The sequence below is a fragment of the Salvelinus sp. IW2-2015 genome, unplaced genomic scaffold (assembly GCF_002910315.2).
Source record: "Salvelinus sp. IW2-2015 unplaced genomic scaffold, ASM291031v2 Un_scaffold16326, whole genome shotgun sequence".
Classification (NCBI taxonomy): Eukaryota; Metazoa; Chordata; class Actinopteri; order Salmoniformes; family Salmonidae; genus Salvelinus; species Salvelinus sp. IW2-2015.
Window position 1 is genome coordinate 713074 of NW_019957535.1, and position 23634 is coordinate 736707.

General features: G+C 45.2%; 1 protein-coding gene across 4 annotated transcripts in view; it reads left to right on the top strand.

Moving 5' to 3' along the window:
- fancm (FA complementation group M) overlaps nucleotides 1-23634 on the top strand; it is an 84231-nt gene that overhangs the window by 57155 nt on the left and 3442 nt on the right. For 2 of the 4 annotated variants that reach the window (XM_024146233.2, XM_024146231.2), the window contains exons 14-22: nucleotides 7135-9025; nucleotides 9289-9377; nucleotides 13023-13094; nucleotides 13359-13484; nucleotides 13705-13870; nucleotides 14248-14354; nucleotides 15517-16191; nucleotides 16677-17043; nucleotides 18579-18870. In XM_024146233.2, coding sequence (XP_024002001.1) covers nucleotides 7135-9025; nucleotides 9289-9377; nucleotides 13023-13094; nucleotides 13359-13484; nucleotides 13705-13870; nucleotides 14248-14354; nucleotides 15517-16191; nucleotides 16677-17043; nucleotides 18579-18870 — 3785 coding nt within the window. The remainder of the gene's footprint in view (nucleotides 1-7134; nucleotides 9026-9288; nucleotides 9378-13022; nucleotides 13095-13358; nucleotides 13485-13704; nucleotides 13871-14247; nucleotides 14355-15516; nucleotides 16192-16676; nucleotides 17044-18578; nucleotides 18871-23634) is intronic. The other 2 variants (XM_024146232.2, XM_024146234.2) reach the window with 2 other exon arrangements.

The window sequence follows — 23634 nt, forward strand, 5'->3', positions numbered from 1 at the left end:
ACACCCTGGACCTCTATACCAGGCGGTGTCAGAGGAAGGCCCTAAATTGTTCAGACTCTATATACCCAAGCCATAAATTGTTCTCTCTGCTACCGCACGGCAAGTGGTACCGGAGTGCCAAGTCTGGCTCATGTACAGCTTCTACCCCCAAGCCATAAGACTGCTGAACAGTTAATGATTACTATAATGGCTACCTGGGATATGTGTTGATCCTCTTTATTTTGCACTGACTCTCTTGCACTGTTTCTATGCACACTCACAGGACTTTACCCACACACTCACATATACTACGCTGACACCCCAATATACATACACACACACACACACACACACACACACACACACACACACACACACACACACACACACACACACACACACACTTCCACTCTTCACAAATCTGTCGTTCTCCCCCTGAACAAGGCAGTTAACCCACTGTTCCTAGGCCGTCATTGAAAATAAGATTTTGTTCTTAACTGATTTGCCTAGTTAAATAAAGGTAAAATAAAAAACATGCGCTGCTGCTACTCTGTATATCATCTATCCTGATTGCCTAGTCACTTTCACCCTAACTAGAGTACATGTACATAATTACCTCAATTACCTCGTACCCCTGCACATTGACTTGACCGGTACTCCTTGTATATATCCTCGTTATTGTTACCGTTTCCTTTTTTGTCAAATGTTTTATTATAATTGTTTTACTTTTTAACTCTACATTGTTGGGAAAGGGCTCATAAGTAAGCATTTCACGATAAAGTCTACACCTGTTGTATTCGGCGCATGTGACAAATAAAATGTGATTTGATTTTTTTATTATCTTAAATCGTACCCTTGCTGAAATGCCGGCATAACTTTATACCCCGCCTTTCTCTTACACCTCGGTTTCCGGCGTCGAGTTCTGTTTCGCTCCCGCTAGTCCACTTTGGGCCCACTGTGTCTGGATCACTTGCAGGTCAGATACAGTGCCTTCAGAAAGTATTCACACCCCATGACTTTACTGCCTGAATTTAAAATGGATTAAATAAACTCAGCAAAAAAAGAAACGTCCTCTCACTGTCAACTGCGTTTATTTTGAGCAAACTTAACATGTGTCTCCCGGGTCTCCCGGGTGGCGCAGGGCACTGCATCGCAGTGCTAGCTGCGCCACCAGAGTCTCTGGGTTCGCGCCCAGGCTGGGCTGGGTTCGCGCCCAGGCTCTGTCGCAGCCGGCCGCAACCGGAGATCCGGGGGCGACGCACAATTGGCATAGCGTCGCCGCGTTTAGGGAGGTTTGGCCGGTAGGGAGGTTTGGCCGGTAGGGATATCCTTGTCTCAGTATGTAAAAAAATGTAATAAAATGTATGCACTCTACTGTAAGTCGCTCTGGATAAGAGCGTCTGTTAAATGACAAATGTAAATGTAATGTGTAAATATTTGTATGAACATAAGATTCAACAACTGAGACAAACTGAACAAGTTCCACAGATGTTACTAATAGAATAGAATAATGTGTCCCTGAACAAAGGGGGGGTCAAAATCAAAAGTAACAGTCAGTATCTGTGTGTGGCCACCAGCTGCAGTAAGTATTGCAGCGCATCTCCTCCTCAGGACTGCATCAGATTTGCCAGTTCTTGCTGTGAGAAGTTACTCCACTCTTACACCAAGGCACCTGCAAGTTCCCAGACATTTCTGGGAATGGCCCTAGCCCTCACCCTCCGATCCAACAGGTCCCAGACGTGCTCAATGGGATTGAGATCCGGGCTCTTCGCTGGCCATGGCAGAACACTGACATTCCTGTCTTGCAGGAAATCACGCACAGAACGAGCAGTATGGCTGGTGGCATTGTCATGCTGGAGGGTCATGTCAGGATGAGCCTGCAGGAAGGTACCACATGAGGAGGAGGATTTCTTCCCTGTAACGCACAGCGTTGAGATTGCCTGCAATGACAACAAGCTCAGTCCGATGATGCTGTGACACACTGCCCCAGACCATGACGGCCCTCCACCTCCAAATCGATCCCGCTCCAGAGTACAGGCCTCGGGGTAACGCTCATTCCTTGACGATAAACGCGAATCCAACCATCACCCCGGTGAGACAAAACTGCGACTGTCAGTGAAGAGCACTTTTTGCCAGTCCTGTCTGTTCCAGCGACGGTGGTGTGAGGCAGTTACACTTTCAGATTTAAGTCAAAACTGTATGGCAAGACCTGAAAATGGTTGTCGAGCAATGATCCTCAACCAATTTGACAGAGCTTGAAGAATTTGAAAATAATGGGACATTTTGCACAATCCAGTGTGCAAAGCTCTTAGACTTTGAACACTCACAGCTGTAACCGCTGCCAAAGGTGCTTTTACAAAGAATACAAGTCAGTGGTGTGAATACTTCCTGTGTTTTAATTTTCAATACATTTGCTAAAATTTGTTTGTAGATGAGTGATTTAATCCATTTTGAATTCATGCTGTCACAACAATGTGGAATAAGTCAAGGGGTATTATGCTTTCTGAAGCACACGTACACAACATTAAACATCAGCTTGTAAGCATTAGCCGGCATTAGCCGTTTATTTGCCGCTGCTAGTAGCTTTTACCTTCTGCACAGACACCAGCCCTGTTATTAGCCTGGATATTAATCACCAATTTACCAGCATCGGACTGTCTCTCGACACAACGCCGGATTCCTGCCGTAATCCCTGAGCCACTACTTCTGATCCTCACAGCTAGCTCGCAGCTAGCGCAGCTAGCGCCACTGCCACGAAGCTAGCACCAGTTAGCAAACACAATTCTACAATTCACAACCTCTCTTTCGCCATCCGGCTTGGATTCTCTGTCGACACGACCACGTCTGAGCAGACCCCCTCCGTCTGAGCAGACCACCCCCCGGGCTACTAACTTTAAACGCCGCGTGCTAGCTTAGTGGAGGCCTCCCTGCTCCATCTACGGCTGCCCCCTGGACACTATGATCACTTGCTACATAGCTGATGCATGCTTGACTGTCCATTAATTCACAGTACTCCATTCTGTTTTTGTGTTTTATCTGTCGGCTCTTGCTTTAACTCAGGATCTGTGTGTAGTTAATCCGACCCTCTCTGCCTAGTCGTCGCCATTTTTACCTGTTGTTGCTGTGTTAGACTAGCACCCTGTTATTGCTGCGTTATCTTACCTGTTGTTTAGCTAGCTCTCCCAATCAAGACCTGCAATCACTTTATGCCTTATTGTATGTCTCTCCAAATATCAATATGCCTTGCATACTGTTGTTCAGGCTAGTTATCATATCATTGTTTGGTTTGCAATGGACCCTGTAGTTCCACTCTCCGTACCTCTGACACCTCCTTTGTCCCACCCCCCACATGCGGTGACCTCACCCATTGAGACCAGCATGTCCAGAGATACAACCTCTCTTATCATCACCCAGTGCCTGGGCTTGCCTCCGCTGTACCCGCGCCCCACCATACCCTGTCTGCACATTATGCCCAGAATCTATTCTACCACGCCCATAAATCTGCTCCTTTTATTCTTTGTCCCCAACGCTCTAGGCGACCAGTTTTGATAGCCTTTAGCCGCACCCTCATCCTACTACTCCTCTGTTCCTCGGGTGATGTGGAGGTAAACCCAGCCCTGCATGTCCCCAGTCACCCTCATTTGTTGACTTCTGTGATCGAAAAAGCCTTGCCTCATGCATGTCAACATCAGAAGCCTCCTCCCTAAGTTTGCCTTACTCACCGCTTTAGCACACTCTGCCAACCCTGATGTCCTTGCCGTGTCCGAATCCTGGCTTAGGAAGGCCACCAAAAATTCTGGATTTCCATACCCAACTATAACACTTCCGTCAAGATAGAACTGCCAAAGGGGAGGAGTTGCAATCTACTGCGAGATAGCCTGCAAAGTTCTGTCATACTTTCCAGGTCTATGCCCAAACAGTTCGAACTTCTAATTTAAAAATTAATCTCTCCAGAAATAAGTCTCTCACTGTTGCCGCCTGCTACCGACCCCCCTCAGCTCCCAGCTGTGCCCTGGACACCATCTGTGAATTGATCGCTCCCCATCTAGCTTCAGAGTTTGTTCTGTTAGGTGACCTAAACTGGATATGCTTAACACCCCGGCAGTCCTACAATCCCTTGATGCCCTCAATCTCACACAAATCATCAAGAACCACCAGGACAACCCTAAATCCGTAAACAGGGCACCCTAATAGACATTATCCTGACCAACCTGCCCTCCAATACACCTCTGCTGTCTTCAATCAAGATCTCAGACGATCACTGCCTCATTGCCTGTATCCGCCACGGGTCCGCGGTCAAACGACCACCCTCATCACTGTCAAACGCTCCCTAAAACACTTCTGCGAGCAGGCCTTTCTAATCGACCTGGCCCGTACCCTGGAAGGATATTGACCTCATCCCGTCAGTGAGGATGCCTGGTCATTCTTTTAAAAGTTACTTCCTCACCATATTAGACAAGCATGCTCCGTTCAAAAAATGCAGAACCAAGAACAGATATAGCCCTTGGTTCACTCCAGACCTGACTGCCCGCACCAGCACAAAAACATCCTGGCGAACTGCAATAGCATCGAAGAGCCCCCGCGATATGCAACTGTTCAGGGAAGTCAGAACCAATACACGCAGTCAGTCAGGAAAGCAAAGGCCAGCTTTTCAAGCAGAAAAATTGCATCCTGTAGCTCTAACTCCAAAAATTCTGGGATACTGTAAAGTCCATGGAAACAAGAGCACCTCCTCCCAGCTGCCCACTGCACTGAGGCTAGGTAACTCGGTACCACCGATAAATCCGTGATAATCGAAGACTTCAACAAGCATTTCTCAATGGCTGCCATGCCTTCCTCCTGGCGACTCCAACCTTGGCCAACAGCCCCGCCCCCCCTGCTACTCGCCCAAGCCTCCCCAGCTTCTCCTTTACCCAAATCCAGATAGCAGATGTTCTGAAAGAGCTGGAAAACCTGGACCCATACAAATCAGCTGTGGCTTGACAATCTGGACCCCCTATTTCTGAAACTGTCCGCCGCCATTGTTGCACCCCCTATTACCAGCCTGTTCAACCTCTCCTTCGTATCATCTGAGATCCCAAGGATTGGAAAGCTGCCGCGGTCATCCCCCTCTTCAAAGGGGGAGACACCCTGGACCCAAACTGTTACAGACCTATATCCATCCTGCCCTGCCTATCTAAGTCTTCGAAAGCCAAGTCAACAAACAGATCACTGACCATCTCGACTCCCACCGTACCTTCTCCGCTGTGCAATCCGGTTTCCGAGCCGGTCACGGGTGCACCTCAGCCACGCTCAAGGTACTAAACGATATCATAACCGCCATCGATAAAAGACATTACTGTGCAGCCGTCTTCATCGACCTGCCAAGCTTTCGACTCTGTCAGTCACCATATTCTTATCGGCAGACTCAGTGCCTCGGTTTTTCTAATGACTGCCTTGCCTGGTTCACCAACTACTTTGCAGACAGAGTTCAGTGTGTCAAATCAGAGGCATGTTGTCCGGTCTCTGGCAGTCTCTATGGGGTACCACAGGGTTCAATTCTCGGGCCGACTCTTTCTCTGTATACATCAGTGATGTTGCTCTTGCTGCGGGCGATTCCCTGATCCACCTCTACGCAGACGACACCATTCTATATACTTTCGGCCCTTCCTTGGACACTGTGCTATCTAACCTCCAAACGAGCTTCAAAGCCATACAACACTCCTTCCGTGGCTCCAACTGCTCTTAAACGCTAGTAAAACCAAATGCATGCTTTTCAACCGTTCGCTGCCTGCACCCGCACGCCCGACTAGCATCACCACCCTGGACGGTTCCGACCTAGAATATGTGGACATCTATAAGTACCTAGGTGTCTGGCTAGACTGCAAACTCTCCTTCCAGACTCATATCAAACATCTCCAATCCAAAATCAAATCAAGAATCGGCTTTCTTATCCGCAACAAAGCCTCCTTCACTCACGCCGCCAAACTTACCCTAGTAAAACTGACTATCCTACCGATCCTCGACTTCGGCGATGTCATCTACAAAATAGCTCCAATACTCTACTCAGCAAACTGGATGCAGTTTATCACAGTGCCATTCGTTTTGTTACTAAAGCACCTTATACGACCCACCACTGCGACCTGTATGCCCTAGTCGGCTGGCCCTCGCTACATGTCGTCGTCAGACCCACTGGCTCCAGTCATCTACAAGCTATGCTAGGTAAAGTGCCGCCTTATCTCAGTTCACTGGTCACGATGGCAACACCCACCCGTAGTACGCGCTCCAGCAGGTGTATCTCACTGATCATCCTAAAGCCAAAACCTCATTTGGACGCCTTTCCTTCCAGTTCTCTGCTGCCTGCGACTGGAACGAATTGCAAAAATCTCTGAAGTTGAGACTTTTATCTCCCTCAACAACTTTAAAAATCTGCTATCTGAGCAGCTAACCGATCGCTGCAGCTGTACAAGTCCATCTGTAAACTACCCACCCAATTACCTACCTCACCCCCCATACTGCTTTTATATTTACTTTTCTGCTCTTTTGCACACCAGTATCTCTTCTTGCACATGATCATCTGATGATTATCACTCCAGTGTTAATCTGCTAAATTTAATTATTCGATTTATTGCCTACCTCATGCCTTTTGCACACATTGTATATAGATTCTCTTATTTTTCTTTCTACCATGTTATTGACTTGTTTATTGTTTACTCCATGTGTAACTCTGTGTTGTCTGTTCACACTGCTATGCTTTATCTTGGCCAGGTCGCAGTTGCAAATGAGAACTTGTTCTCAACTAGCCTACCTGGTTAAATAAAGGTGAAATAAAAATAAAAAAATAAAAAATTAAACCTAATGCTACTTCTCATATCCGCTGAATGAAGACGTAGCCTACTGAATACTGATAACATGTTTTCACTTTGATTTAAATTCAGGCTGTAACACAACATGTGGAATAAGTCTAGGGGTATGATTACTTTCTAAAGGCACTGTGTCAAATGTCTTGTTTATATAACCAGTCAACTTTGTGTGTTGTACCAGGGAAGTATTACATCTGTAACTTGCGTTATGATACAATAGCTTGTGCAACATCTGAAGAAATTTGCCAGACTTCAATCAAACTTTTTGACGTTTTGTAGTTAGATTCATTGTTGTGTTTGTTTTATCTGACAGGGTGAAAGCAGATATGAGTTGGAGCTGCTGCCCCACCTCCACAATGCAGATGTCATAGGCCTCACGGAGGAAGCACATCAGGAAAAGTCCACCAAAGGAAAGAAGCAGAAAGAGGGAAAAACGACAAAATCCAGAACCAAAATGGCCAACCTGAGCCACAAGCAGAAGACTTCCTGCCTTTCCTCAGCTGACCTAGACCGTGTCGAACTCAAAAAGGAAGTGCAGAGGGAAAGCATTTCTAAAGCAGAGACAACCTTAGTCTCTCCATGGACCCTGATAAAGGACAGAGTCCCTTCAGAATGCCACAAGGAGGTGACTCATGACCTCAGAGATCACCCAGGCCTCTGGCCACTCTGCTCCACCGGTGACCAGCAAATCATGGACATGGATTCTGACTGTATCATACTCAACAACGAGAGTGAAAGTTCAGAGGTCATTTCTCCAAGGGATTTTGAGAGCGAATCATTGAACTGCATTGCTGCTGTAGAACAGATTGACCTCAATCAGTTGACCTCAATTGCAGACCGTGAACCCAAGTCAGCTGAAGATTCTGAACTGGAGGCTTTGTTTTACTTGCCCAAATGGGACGCTGCCGTCCCCAAGTTGCAGCCCCTGAGACAGAGGTTAGAGAGCTTGAGGGTCATTCTAGTCAACGTGACAGAGCTTCTGTCTAGGTCTCCTCCAGCTTTGCACTTTGACCTGGACAGCCCTCAGTACGACCCTGGGCCCTCCCCCTTCACCACCAAGGACTGTTCACATACACTTCCGGTTGAACCTCTGGATGAACTGCTGGATGTGGGTCAGACATTCCACGTGAATTTCTCCCTGGAAGTGGATGAGGACTTTGCCGATCCTGCTTCTCAATCTCCCAATGTTGATTTAGACGTTGGTTCTCTAGACTGTGAAAGCCATTGTGAACCACCTCATCAGCAGCACTCTCCTTCTTCACCCATTACTGTGCCAGCAGACTGTATGGGTAGGGAAAGTGCCGTTGGCAGCCCTAGCTGGGATAAGGTCTTCGAGGATGACAGCAATGACATAAAGGACGATGATATGGATGATAAAGCGGACTTCAAGCCACCATGTCATCCCACTCAGCCTAAAGCCCAGCACGCTAAAACCAACCTGGACGAGAGCATGGACCTGTTTGGAGATGACGAGACCTTCCTCCAGATGACCATCCCGAACATCCCTACGCCAGAGAACGTCAGTATCCGAATACCTAGCCCCTTGAAGGCTCCGGAGAGGGAATGGTTAATAGGGTCAAGTAAAAGTGTGACAGAAACAAAGATGGTGTATCAGGTCAAACCTAGCCGTAGCCATATTTCTCCTGTAGCGCAGCAGGAGCCTGCTCAGGACCTTGAGAACTTTGACTGTTCTCAGGATTTCTTCTCTGTCAACTTTGACTTGGGCTGGGAGGAGGATGAAGGGGACACAGAGGCTGCTCCTAGTCCGTTCCCCTCAAAACCTTCAACCCCTGGGTCCAAAAAACAGGAAGCACCCCTTTCCTCCTCAGTGAATGGGCCACAAATCTCTGGCTCATCCACTCCCCCCTTTAGTTTCCATAGGAAGAACGTGTCCACACCCCTGGCAGCCTGTCTGGGAGGGAAGAAGGCAGACACCTCTGCTCTGGCTTCGCCTCAGACCTCTCCTCTGACCTCCAAGAGCGGAGCTCTGTTCTCACCAATCCCCACATTAGGGCCGAGGCGAGCTCTCCTGCCTGGTCCTTCCACCACCCCATCCACTTCGTTCTCATTCTTAAAGAGGAAACTCCAGGGGACCTTACAGAATGCCCGGACTCCCAAAGCTCAGGCGGGGGACCCAGGAAATGGTTCTATAGAGATGGGACACAGTTTGTCTCACAAATCCATCTTGGACCCACCTCATCCAGGTTAGTTCACTCCAACTATTACAGGTGCTTGATTTCAATGTGTCCCCTAGTTTCCCATTCACAAACAACTAAGCCACCTTGTTGATATGTATACCTGGTCAAGACATTAGCAGCTGTTCTGACAATCTGACCTACACATCTCATCAAGGTAGCACATTCTGAGCGATAGGTCAGATTGGTACTGCTTTGCATTGACTGTTTGTGCCTGTGAGTGGGTAAGCACTTCAGGCATGTGCATTATGATTTGTTGTCCCCTGCCGCAGGCCTGTGCACCAGTGACAGTGAGGAGGAGGTTATCACCCGTAAGCGGGTTCATCATCATGTCAAGGCGAACCCCTTGTCTTCCCCAGTGGTAAGTCCCAATTTGCTACTTTTTCACTGTGCGTCAAGGACTATATAGTAAGCCTTCAGTAATGCATCTTCATTCTGTCAAACAACCACCAAATGTAGGTCTGGTGAACACTTGCACTAGGTCTCTAATTCTAGTCATGTCGTGGTGTTAATGTTTATTTTTCTAACTTACGTACACTGAACAAAAATATAAACGCAACATGTAAAGTGTTGGTCTCAGAAGTTTTCTATACACACAAAAAGCATATTTATCTCAAATGTTTTTCCCAAATGTGTTTACATCTCTGTTAGTGAGCATTTCTCCTGTGCCAAGATAATCCATACACCTGACAGGTGTGGCATATTAAGAAGCAGGTTAAACCGCATGATCATTACACAGGTGCACCTTGTGCTGGGGACAATAAACGGCCAATCTAAAATGTGCAGTTTTGTCACACAACACAATGCCACAGATGTCTCAAGTTTTGAGGGAGCGTGCAATTGGCATGCTTACTGTTTTAGAGAATTTGGCAGAACGGTCAACCGGCCTCACCAACCGTAGACCACGTGTAACCACACCAGCCCAGGACCTCCACATCTGGCTTCTTCACATGCGGGATTGCCTGAGACCAGCCACCCGGACAGCTCTCAGGGAAGCTCATCTGCTCGCTCGCCATCCTCACCAGGGTCTTGACCTGATTGCAATTCAGCGTCGTAACCGACTTCAGTGGGCTGATGYCAACGTTGTGAATAGAGTGCCCCATGGTGGTGGTGGGGTTATGGTATGGGCAGGCATAAGCAACTGACAACGAACACAAATGCATTTTACCGCCATCGCCTCATGTTTCAGCATGATAATGCAAGACCCCGTGTCACAAGGATCTGTACACAATTCCTGGAAGCTGAAAATATCCCAGTTCTTCCATTGCCTGCATACTCACCTGACATGTCACCCATTGAACATGTTTGGGATGCTCTGGATCGACGTGTACAACATAGAGGTCGACCGATTTAATCGGAATGGCCGATTTAATTAGGGCCATATTCAAAACAATCGGTAATCGGCATTTTTGGACATCGATTGTGGYCGATTACATTGCACTCCACGAGGAGTCTGCGTGGCAGGCTGACTACCTGTTACGCGAGTGCAGCAAGAAGCCAAGGTAAGTTGCTGGCTAGCAAGTTAACTTATCTTATAAAAAACAATCAATCTTAATATAAGCACTAGTTAACTACACATGGTTGATGATATTACTAGTTTATCTAGCTTGTCCTGCGTTGCATATAATCGATGCTTGTTCATTTCTCATCGAATCACAGCCTACTTCGCCAAACGGGTGACGATTTAACAAGCGCATTCGCGAAAAAATCCCTGTCGTTGCACCAATGTGTACCTAACCATAAACATCAATGCCTTTCTTAAAATCAATGCACAAGTATATATTTTTAAACCTGCATATTTAGTTAATATTGCCTGCTAACATGAATTTCTTTTAACTAGGGAAATTGTGTTACTTCTCTTGCGTTCCGTGCAAGCAGAGTCGGGGTATATGCAGCAGTTTGGGCCGCCTGGCTCGTTGCGAACTGTGTGAAGACCATTTCTTCCTAACAAAGACCGTAATTAATTTGCCAGAATTGTACATAATTATGACATAACATTGAAGGTTGTGCAATGTAAAAGCAATATTTAGACTTAGGGATGCCACCCGTTAGATAAAATACATAACGGTTCCGTATTTCACTGAAAGAATAAACGTTTTGTTTTCGAAATGATAGTTTCTGGATTTGACCATATTAATGACCTATGGCTTGTATTTCTGTGTGTTATTATGTTATAATTAAGTCTATGATTTGATAGAGCAGTCTGACTGAGCGGTGGTAGGCAGCAGCAGGCTCGTAAGCATTCATTCAAACAGCACTTCCTGCATTTGCCAGCAGCTCTTCGATGTGCTTCAAGCATTGAGCTGTTTATGACTTCAAGCCTATCAACTCCCGAGATTAGGCTGGTGTAGACGATGTGAAATGGCTAGCTAGTTAGCGCTAATAACGTTTCAATCGGTGACATCACTCGCTCTGAGACCTTGAAGTAGTTGTTCCTGCGGSTTTTGTGGAGCGATGGGTAATGATGCTTCGAGTGTGGCTGTTGTCGATGTGTCCCTGGTTCGAGCCCAGGTAGGGGCGAGTAGAGGGACAGAAGCTATACTGTTACACTGGCAATACTATAGTGCCTATAAGAACATCCAATAGTCAAAGGTATATGAAATACAAATGGTATAGAGAGAAATAGTCATAATTCCTATAATAACTACAACCTAAAACTTCTTACCTGGGAATATTGAAGACTCATGTTAAAAGGAACCACCAGCTTTCATATGTTCTTATGTTCTGAGCAAGGAACTTAAACGTTAGCTTTTTGACATGGCACATATTGCACTTTTACTTTCTTCTCCAGCACTTTGTTTTTGCATTATTTAAACCAAATTCAACATTTCATTATTTATTTGAGGCTAAATTGATTTTATTGATGTATTATATTAAGTTAAAATAAGTAAATAAATAAACAATCGGGCGATTTAATCGGTGTCGGCTGTTTTTGGTCCTCCAATAATCGGTATCGGCGTTGAAAAATCATAGTCGGTTGACCTCTAGTACAACAGTGTGTTCCAGTTCCCGCCAATATCCAACAACTTCGCACAGCCATTGAAGAGGAGTGGGAAAACATTCCACAGGCCACAATCAACAGCCTGCTCAACTCTATGCAAAGGAAATGTGTCACGCTGCATGAGGCAAATGGTCACACCAGATACTGACTGGTTTTCTGATTCACACCCCTACCTTTTTTCATAAGGTATCTGACCAAGCGATGCATATCTATATTTCCATTCATGTGAAATCCATAGATTAGGGCCTAATTAATTTATTTCAATTGACTGATTTCCTGATATGAACTGTACCTCAGTAAAATCATTGAAATTGTTGCATGTTGCGTTTTTATATTTTTGTTCAGTAGTAGTGCATTGAGTTGCACTACCATCAATTGTACAATCATCCATTTCTATTATGTAACCTACCATATCTAATTTCTGTCCTCTTTTCCACACTTTATTTGCCATGGCTGTAGAGCATATGTGCCCTATTTAAGAAGTGCTCAATATATAGTAATGATACCATACTTTGTCGGAATATTGAGAGGTCTGATGTATCTCACTTCTCTATATAAGCCTTTAAGCATAGTCTGTCTCATAGCTGCCTGTTGTCGGCATGGCAATAGGCTCGCAGACTGCTTTTGCGAAGATCTATTTTGTTTCAAATGTTCCATTCAGACTGGCCTCTTTTAGGAAAGCATCTGTTTTCTCTGAGACAACTCAGGGTTTGACAATACAAGACTATTCACCACACAGTTGCATACATGGCCTTGCCAGAGATAAAGAAAGCCTGCAGAAAGCATAAGTGGGTCAGAATAGTCACGTGGGCTTCCAACTAAAGATTTACACTTTGCATCTTATGTGGAATATCAATGATGCAAATGCAAAAGTGTCTGGGGGAAAAAAGTTATTTGTTTGTTTGAGAGATGATTCCTTGTGGGACCCAAGTTAAAAATGTATTCAAATGATTCTGATGATTGATGATTCTGTTTATCCATTGTTTGTTATATTTCCTCTCCCAGTCAATGCTTCTCAGTGATGTGGATTCTCCTATACAAGTGACCAGGAAGTCAAAGCATGCAGTGGCATGCATTGTAAGATAATCACTATAACCACTATCACTAAAGTATCATTATCACTATAACCACTATCACTAAAGTATCATTATCAAACTTGTCAGTTCTAGCAGCTTGTGTGTACGGTTCTCTTCCTCTCAATTATCTTTTACTTAATTCAGTACAAGCTAGCATCAAATAAATACTTGTGGATTACAATGAATGTTGAACACTTTTTTTCCTTCTGACCGTCATAATAAAGTTAATATGGCTTTGACCATGTCTTCCAAACCTCTTTTCCAGTCAGATGAGAGCGAGGGGGAGGGGGAAGCGATGTCTGACGATGACTTCCAGAATACCTCTGTTCGACAGCCAAGAGCGCCCCCCCACGTGGCTGCGAAACCATCAGCATCGCATGGGAAAGCTAAGGTCAGTCAGGTGTCAAATACATCTCACATGAGAAGTGGTTGTCAGTAGCCCAGGGTCATTTCAAGTCTCTTGTTGTCCAGCTACCTTCTCTGTTGGTCGACGAATTGCTCCAACCTCTGTCTTTTTGGAGGGTTTGGTATAAAGCAGAATAATTTTTTTTTTTTCATATGTACGTTGGACAATAGTCATCTACTCCTTCGAATCAACATGTCCTTCCCAGCAGGCCGTGCAGCACCACCATCGAGGAGCCCGTCACTTTCTGGACGAGGAGGCGGCGCTGTCCGAGGGGGCGGAGGTGTCATCTGACGAAGAGGACGGTGAAGAGCAGAACCGCTCACTGGAGGGCTTCGTTGTGAGCAACACCCAGTGCTCCCAGGGAATCAACGGTGAGGGGTCAAATATAATAATAACAATAACAATAACAACAACATGGGTTTAGTACAACGCTTTTCATGGACCCAAAGTCTCTTGTTATGTTATACAGTTGTTATACAGGTAGTCACCTATTATACAGTTCATTCACTCACTGGGCATGAAATGGAATAAAGCGTTTCTAAAATGGGGAGATGCCTAAGAATCGCTCACTTTCATTTTCTGTTGCACTATGTATTGACATGTTTTGTTTCGGTGTGCCCTAACATGACCCAGCACTCAAGCATTTTGTCAAAGGGGACGACTGCTGGCTCGAGCAGCTTGGGCATTACTTGACTGACACACACACACACACACACACACACACTCATTGTATCTCCCTGTGTGACAGATTCAGAGATGCAGGGGGTTTACCTGAAGTCAGTGAGAAGTCCTGCGGTGGCTGGCAAGTTCAAAATGATCTACAAGCAAAACCACAACATGGACATCTTCTCTCAGGTAGGATTATCAGGATTTCTTTGGTGTCTATTAATCTTAGGGCCGGTTTCCCAGACAGAGGTTAGTCCTTGTCTGAGATGCACTTTCAATAGTGAATCTCCGTTGAACATGATTTTTAGTCTAGGACTTGGCTGTGTTTGGGGAAACTGTCCCTTAGAGTTTTATTCTATGATTTTTATCAACTGTACCCTTTTCACTCACTAAACAAAACAGTAACTAGACCCTAAACCTCAACTAAATCTTGTAATAAATCATGTGGAAATCGAGCATGTTGAGATGACTAAACTGCTTGGAGTAACACTAGATTGTAAACTGTCATGGTCAAAACATATTGATGCAGTAGTAGCTAAGATGAGGAGAAGTCGTCTATAATAATGCGATGCTCTGCCTTCTTAACAACACTATCAACAAGGCAGGTCCTACAGGCCATAGTTTTGTCGCACCTGGACTACTGTTCAGTCGTGTGGTCAGGTGCCACAAAAAATGACTTTTTTGAAAATTGCRATTGGCTCAGAACAGGGCAGCACGGCTGGCCCTTGGATGTACACAGAGAGCTAATATTAATAATATGCACGTCAATCTCTCCTGGCTGAAAGTGGTGAAAGTGGTTGATTTGAAAAACAGATTAAAAACCACCTTATGGAACAGCGTGAAGCAACCCAAACGTTGGCACAGACACATGCATACACACATACGATAACATACGCACTATCCATACACATGGATTTAGTACTGTAGATATGTGGTAGTGGTGGAGTAGGGGCCTGAGGGCACACAGTGTGTTGTGAAATCTGTGAATGTAATGTTTTAAAATTGTATAAACTGCCTTAATTTGCTGGACCCCAGGAAATGTAGCTGCTGCCAATGGGGATCCATAATAAATACAAATACACTCAAGTTGACTTTTTTTCTGATGAATGCTTTATGCTGAAATCTATAGGTGTTTATGAAGGATAAATAAAGGCTTTTTTACTTTAAAACCCACTGGACCTTGGATTTTTCAAGCCACTTAACCCTTAGATAATTAGATAATAAAAAAAGAAAATCTGACTTATTTTCTTAAAGTTTTTAAAGAAACAATGAATAGAAGTAAAGAAACGAAGTTAGCCGATTCAATCACTTTATAACGTTTTGCTTAAGCTTCTCTCCAAACCGTCCATAGGTGCCTGAGCTGGACGAGACATACGCGGAGGACAGCTTTGTGGTGAGTGGCAGTGGTGAGGAAGAGCTCGGCGAGGAGGTCCCATTGGAGCTTATCTACGAGGACTCCTTCGTGGAGGGGAGGAGGCAGTACCCCACCAGACGCAAGGCGCTGATCCGAAACATCAGGGCTCAGGCTGGGAGCGGGCTTGCCACTCTGGACAAGAGGGCTGCTGACCCTCAACCTAATCCTGCTGGGAAAAACAAGCGCTCCCGCATAGTGCACTTAGAGGACTCCAGCTCGGAAGAAGAAGTGGAGAAAAGTAGAGATAGTGTGAAAGCTGGAGGTGTTGCTGCCATCTGCAGGCTAACTGAGTTACAGCAACAGCATGACTGGGTGTTTAAAGCTCCACAGCAGCAGGTGCCCCCTAGTGGAACCACCAGAGCCTCCACAGCGAGCTGTGTGGTGGGGCCTAGAGTCCTCAGTGGAGCCAGGTCCTCCTCTATAAACTCTGTGATGGAGCCTAGCGCCCCAAGTGGAACCAGCAGGACCTCCTCAGTGAGCTCCGTGAGGGGGCCTAGAGAGGAGCAGCAGGAAGAGAGGTGTCGCCGGAGGCTCCATCAGCAGGCCCTCCTGTCTGAGGAGCTGGACTTTGAGCAGTCAGAGTCTCTGTTGTTCTCAAGTAAACAGCCACAGGTAATGTGGTAATGTACTGATATGGGCCACATGATATAGGCCAAATAGGTTGTGTTTACACAGGCAGCCCAATTATGCTATTTTTTTCCACCTATTGGTCTTTTGACCAATCACATCCAATCTTTTACAGAGCTGACCTGATTGGTCAAAAGACCAATTAGGGAAATAAAATCTGATTAGGCTGCCTGTGTATACACAGCCATATAGGTCACACAGATATGTCAGATGCTGATCTATGGACCATGATGTTAGTAAACTGTAATAAATTCACTTAGCATCACGGGCCAAGGGATATTTAGTTACTGTAAATAACAGATGTTTGAATCAATACAGAGTACAAACAACAACTGTTCTATTTTTTTCATCCGTCTAGGCCAAACTTATCCTACAGTAGAAGAATGGAATAGAATCTTCCGGAATGTGGATTACAGAAGTAGTAATTAATTTGATTTCTCCCTAAATGTCTATCTTGTGTCTTTCCCCAGGCTACCTCCTCCACCTCCTCAGTACCCCACGCCCAGACCTCCTCCTGTCAGGCCGCCACTCTAAGCAAGCCCCCTGCCTCGTCATCGAATCCATCGGGCCTCGTCTCTGTACTGGTGGACAGCCGCTGTATCACAGCCTGCGCGGATGTGGTCTCCAGGCTGCGCCAGCGTTACGCTGTCACGGCCCACGTGTGCTCGCTGGACGGCTGCGACTTCGTGGTCAGTAACCGCATGGCGGTCGAGAGGCAGTGCCAGTCGGAACTGGCCGGGATGCCGAACCGCAAACGGCTTGTGGAGAAGGTGACCAGTTTGCAGGGCCTATTTGAGCGGATCTGTCTCATCGTTGAGAAGGACCGCACCAAACCAGGTGAGGGAGGGCACGCACTCACTTTTTAATGGACCAGTTGGCTGGGATACTTCCTGTGGGGGTCACTTCCTGATTTTCTACATTATGCTTGTCACATCACTTTTGTTTGATTGTGACAGAAGCCACTTGATGTAGCTCGCCCAGCTTGCTTTGTTTTCATTTGGATCCATTCCACAAGCAAATGTCACGTTCGAATGATGCACCAGCACCAAAATGCTCTTGTAGTAGGATAGCTAACGCTAAAGTCGGGACTTTGACAAACTTAAAGGGCAACTGCACTTCCTTATTTGGCCTCGTTTTAGATTTGGTTCATTAAGAAATGCTAGCGGACTAATTCAAAAGTGAGTTGGTTTCAGGGTGTGGTTTGATGTGGGTGTCTCTTGTGTGTGTTCGCAGGTAGGAAGAGTTAGACAAATTATTTCGCCAATTAGCTTCAGCCGGCTGGTGTGCGACCATGGCAAAGCTGGTTTGACTTTGGATAGCCCATCTCTGGGAATACTTGGGGACTGTCAATAAATTACACAATGTAAATGGGACAATATTTCCATCTTGCACATCTTTTAGTTGTCTCATTAAATGCTTTCAATATTTGTATATGAATTTCTACAATTTATAGTTGGTTTGAGGTTAAGTCATTGAAATTTGGAGCAATTGACCATTTAAAATATTGTTTAATTTACTGATGGTCCCTAACTAGCCCCATTAGGATATCGAATGTCAAAGCTAATTGACCATGGGCGTTAATGATTGGGTCGCGTGCAGCTGCACTCTGAATTAAGGATTACGTGGGTACTGCCAACCCATGGAAAACTGTTACGGTATCCTCCATTCCATGACATACCATTTTTTTTTTTCATCATCTCGCAAACCTCAGTTTTGGACGAGACGGACTTTATGACCAAAATGATCCTATTTACACTTTGTAGTCAATTTTGACACTAGAATAAATGTTTCTWAKTCGTATCGATGCCACATAGGCCATTTTCAAAACAAGAAGATGCTTTTTCAAGGGCAGTCACTCTTTAACAGTGAGTGATGACCATGAAAACGTGCAGGACTGATGGCTATAGCTGCAGTATGTTCAACAAGTATATTATTCCTCTGGCTTCATCTAGCTCTATTTGTGATATTTTACCTTGCCTCGTTGGCTTGCTAGCTTGCCCGGTAATCAATCCTCTGATGACATCTGCAATGTTTGTTGACTTGCATGAGCTGCATTTGAAGTTACATGTAAACATATCCGCTCACTGCTAGGTAAACAAAGAGCTTTCTGATTCCGAACTGCGTGCCCAACTTTTCATGATGTGGACGGGAGGGCAAGCTACATCAAGTGTGTCTAGCGATGACCGATGACAGAATGTATATGGAAGTTTGATAAAATATTGAATGTAACACTATAACCAGGAAGATCCCACATTACATTATTTAAAGGGTTCAGCATTGCCTTTCTATCATCAGACAAACATTTTTRGAAAGTTGATCTACCGTTCGTTTTTCTTCATATTTTGTACATTTGCCTCGCCTTCTTCCCATAGGTGAAGCTTCCCGTCCTTTCCAACCTACACGCTACTACGACAGCACACTGGCCAGCTTGGTGCGGGCAGGCGTCCGACTCCTGGTGAGTGGGGGGCCTGAGGAGAGCGCCACCCTACTGGCTGAGCTGGCCCGAGTGGAGCAGAGGAAGGGCCAGGCTATTAGCGTGCCATTAGAGGTCAAAGGTCACCGGCAGCAGGCGCTACTCTTCTACCGAACGCTGCCCTGTGTCAGCTATGTCAACGCCCTCAACATGAGCCACAGCTTCAGATCGGTGGGCCACCTGGTCAACAGGTAGGGGAAATAAATTGCTATTGTTAGCATCGCTGTTAGCATTATTAGCTCTGTTAGCGTGTCAGTTAGCATTACCTCTGTTATCAAATCAAGCTTTATTTGTCACATGCGCCGAATACAACAAGTGTAGACCTTACTGTGAAATGCTTACTTACAAGCCCTTAAGTAAGTACAAGCCCTTAGTGCAGTTCAAGAAGAGTTAAGAAAATATTTACCAAATAAACTAAAGTAAAAAAGTAACACAATAACATAACAATAACAAGGCTATATACAGGGGGTACCGGTTAGTCAGTGTGCGGGGGTACAGGTTAGTTGAGGTCATTTGTACAKGTAGGYAGGGGTGGTGTGACTATGCATAGATAATAAACAGCGAGTAGCAGCAGTGTATAAAACAAATGGAGGGGGGTGTCAATGTAAATAGTCCGGTGGCCATTTGATTAATTGTTCAGCAGTCTTATGGCTTGGGGGTAGAAGCTGTTAAGGAGCCTTTTGGGMCTAAACTTGGCGCTCCGGTACTGCTTGCCGTGGGGTAGCAGAGAAAACAGTCTATAACTTGGGTGAATGGAGTCTCTGACAATTTTWTGGGCTTTCCTCTGACACCGCCTAGTATATAGGTGGCAGGAAGCTGGCCCCAGTGATGTACTGGGCCGTACGCACTACCCTCTGTAAGGCCTTACGGTCAGATGCCGAGCAGTTGCCATACCAGGCGGTGATGGTCAGGATGCTCTCGATGGTACAGCTGTAGAACGTTTTGAGGCTCTGGGGACCCATGCCAAATCTTTTCAGTCTCCTGAAGGGGAAAAGGTTTTCTCATGCCCTCCTCGCGACTGTCTTGGTGTGTTTGGACCATGATAGTTAGTTGGTGATGTGGACACCAAGGAACTTGAAACTCTCGACCCGCTCCACTTCAGCCCTGTCGATGTTAATGGGGGCCTGTTTGGCTCGCCTCTTTCTGTAGTCCAGATCAGCTCCTTTTATCTTGCTCACATTGAGGGAGAGGTTGTGGTGCCAGGACAACACTGCCAGTTCTCTGACCACCTCCCTATAGGCTGTCTCATCGTTGTCGGGGATTGGGCCTACCACTGTTGTGTCGTCAGCAAACTTAATGATGGTGTTGGAATCATGTTTGGCCACGCAGTCGTGGGTGAACAGGGAGTACAGGAGGGGACTGAGTACACACCCCTGAGGGGCCCCAGTRTTGAGAATCAGCGTGGAGGTGTTAAGTCCCAGGGTCCTTAGCTTWGTCATCTCTCTAAGCATTGTTACCTCGGTTCTCTGTTGTAAGTATGAGGACACCTGCTCGTCGAACATTTCATTCCAAAATCATCGGCATTAATATGGAGTTGGTCCCCCCCTTTGCTGCTATAACAGCCTCCACTCTTCTGGGAAGGCTTTCCACTAGATTATGGAACATTGCTGCCGGGACTTGCCTACATTCAGACACACGAGCGTTAGTGAGGTTGGCCACTGATGTTGGGCAATTAGGCCTAGCTCGCAGTYGGTGTTCCAATTCATCCCCAAGGTGTTCAGTGGGGTTGAAGTCAAGGRTCTGCGCAGGCCAGTCAAGTTCTTCCACACCAATCTCGACAAACCATTTCTGTATGGACCTCGCTTTGTGCATGGGGGCATTGTCATGCTGAAACAGGAAAGGACCATTATTCCGCCTCCACCAAACTTTACAGTGGGCACTATGCATTCGGGCAGGTAGCGTTCTCCTTGCATCTGCCAAACCCAGATTTGTCCGTCAGACTGCCAGATAGTGAAGCGTGATTCATCACTCCAGAGAACACGTTTCCACTGCTCCAGAGTCCAATGGCGGCRGGCTTTACACCACTCTAGCCGACGTTTGAAATTGCTCATGGTGATCTTAGGAAAACCTTTTCATGAAGCTCCCGACAAACAGTTTTTGTGCTGACGTTGCTTCCAGAGGCAGTTTGGGGTAGGGGTAGGCAGTCATTGTGAAATAATAATTTGTTCTTAACTGACTTGCCTAGTTAAATAAAACTTGAATCCTGGATCTAGCTGTCAGACAGCTTTTTGTAAAGAGATCTCGGAAATGCAGTGTAACTATGTAACATTTTGTGTCTCCTTATGTTACGGGATGAAAACAGTTTTTATGGGCACATAAATGTATGCCATTGCAAAATCGAATGCTTCTAACCGAAAGAGTCCCCTTACTGTGATACTTAAAACCTAAATTGATACTGTCMATAACGTGACTTTCAATAATTATGCATAATACTTGTTGGATGCGCATTTGGTGTGGAGCCGTTTAATTATGTTGTGATATTATTACACATCTGATCCAGGAAGGAATTTTCTGAATGACAGTCAAGTGAGGAACAGCTGTTGTGATAGATGCAACAACAGCCCAAGTGCTGGAAAATACAGTTGAAGTCGGAAGTTTACATACACCTTAGCCAAATACATTTAAACTCAGTTTTTCACAATTCCTGACATTTAATCCTAGTAAAAATGATCTGTCTTAGGTCAGTTAGGATCACCACTTTATTTTAAGAATGTGAAATGTCAGAATAATAGTAGAGAGAATGATTTATTTCTATGGGTCAGAAGTTYACATACACTCAATTAGTATTTGGTAGCATTGCCTTTAAATTGTCTAACTTATGTCAAACGTTTCGGGTAGCCTTCCGCAAGCTTCCCACAATAAGTTGGGTGAATATGGGCCCATTCCTCCTGACAGAGCTGGTGTAACTGAGTCAGGATTGTAGGCCTCCTTGCTCGCACACGCTTTTTCAGTTCTGCCCACAAATTGTTTATAGGATTGAGGACAGGGCTTTGTGATGGCCACTCCAATACCTTGACGTTGTTGTCCTTAGGCCATTTTGCCACAACTTTGGAAGTTTTCTTGGTGTCATTGTCCATTTGGCAGACCCATTTGTGAACAAGCTTTAACTTCCTGACTAATGTCTTGAGATTGCTTCAATATATCCTCAWAAATTTCCTGCCTCATGATGCCATCTATTTTGTGAAGTGCACCAGACCCTCCTGCAGCAAAGCACCCCCACATGATGCTGCCACCCCCGTGCTTCATGGTTGGGATGGTGTTCTTYGGCTTGCAAGCCTCCCCCTTTTTCCTCCWAACATAACGATGTCATTATGGCCAAACAGTTCTATTTTTGTTTCATCAGACCAGAGGACATTTCTCAAAAAAATACGATCTTTGTCCCCATGAGCAGTTGCAAATCATAGTCTCTCTTTTTTTATGTGGATTTTGGAGCAGTGGCTTCCTCCTTGCTGAGAGGCCTTTCAGGTTGTGTCGATATAGAACTCGTTTTACCGATTTGCATTCGTTTTCCACCTGGGAGGGCCCCTGTCGGCCGGCCTTTGGCCGGTGTTCAGACGGTGTGTTCCTCCCGCCCACTTGCTCTTTTGCACCCCAGGATCTCTACTTGCACATCATCATCTGCACATCTATCACTCCAGTGTTAATGCTAAATTGTAATTATTTCGCCTCTATGGCCTATTTATTGCCTACCTCGCTGCTCTTCTACATTTGCACACACTGTACATAGATTTTTCTTTTGTGTTATTGACTGTACGTTTGTTTATTCCATGTGTAACTCTGTTGTTTTTGTCGCACTGCTTTGCTTTATCTTGGCCAGGTCGCAGTTGTAAATGAGAACTTGTTCTCAACTGGCCTACCTGGTTAAATAAAGGTGAAATATATATATATATATTTTTTATAAAATTAAAAGGTGCCTTTTGGCAAACTCCRAGCGGGCTGTCATGTGCCTTTTACTGAGGAGTGGCTTCCGTCTGGTCACTCTACCATAAAGGCTTGATTGGTGGAGTGCTGCAGAGATGGTTGTCCTTCTACAGAGGAACTCTAGAGCTCTGTCAGTGACCATCAGGTTCTTGGTCACCTACCTGACCAAGGCCCTTCTCCCCTGATTGCTCAGTTTRGCCGGGCAGCCAGCTCTAGGAAGAGTCTTGGTGGTTTCAAACTTCTTCCATTTAAGAATGATGGGGACCTTCAATGCTGCAGAAATGTTTTTGTACCCTTCCCTAGATCTGTGCCCCGACACAATCCTGTCTCGGAGCTCTACGGACAATTCCTTCGACCTCATGGCTTGGTTTTTGCTCTGACATGCATTGTCAACTGTTAGACCTTTTATATAGGCAKGTGTGCGCCTTTCCAAATCATGTCCAATCAATTCAATTTACCACAGGTGGACTCCAATCAAGTTGTAGAAACATCTCAAGGATGACAATGGAAACAGGATGCASCTGAGCTCAATTTCTAGTCTCWTAGCAAAGGGGCTGAATACTTATGTAAAWAAGTTTTTATTTGAAATACATTTTTCGCTTTGTCATTATGGGGTATTGTGTGTAGRTTGATGAGGAAAATACATAATTTAATAMATTTTAGAATAAGGCTGTAATSTAACAAAATGTGGAAAAGGGGAATGCACTGTATATTTGCTATATATGCCAAACCCCTCGGGTGTTATTGCTTAATTATACAACGGGTGGGTCTAATCCTGAATGCTGATTGGTTAAAACCGCATTCCAGCCGGTGTCTATTCCACAATTTGAATGTCAATGCATTGACAAGGTCCCAAAAATTCATTATTATTAAAGTGGTAATTTTCAACTTAAATTTATTTTTATTTTTTTTAATACTTTTTGCATGCTTTTTTTAAGGGGGGGTTCTATATTGGGGGTGTTCTACAATTTTCTAACATTGAGGTCCTTGAAAATTACAATTCAGTGCTTGAAAAAGTCCCTGAAAGTCCTTGA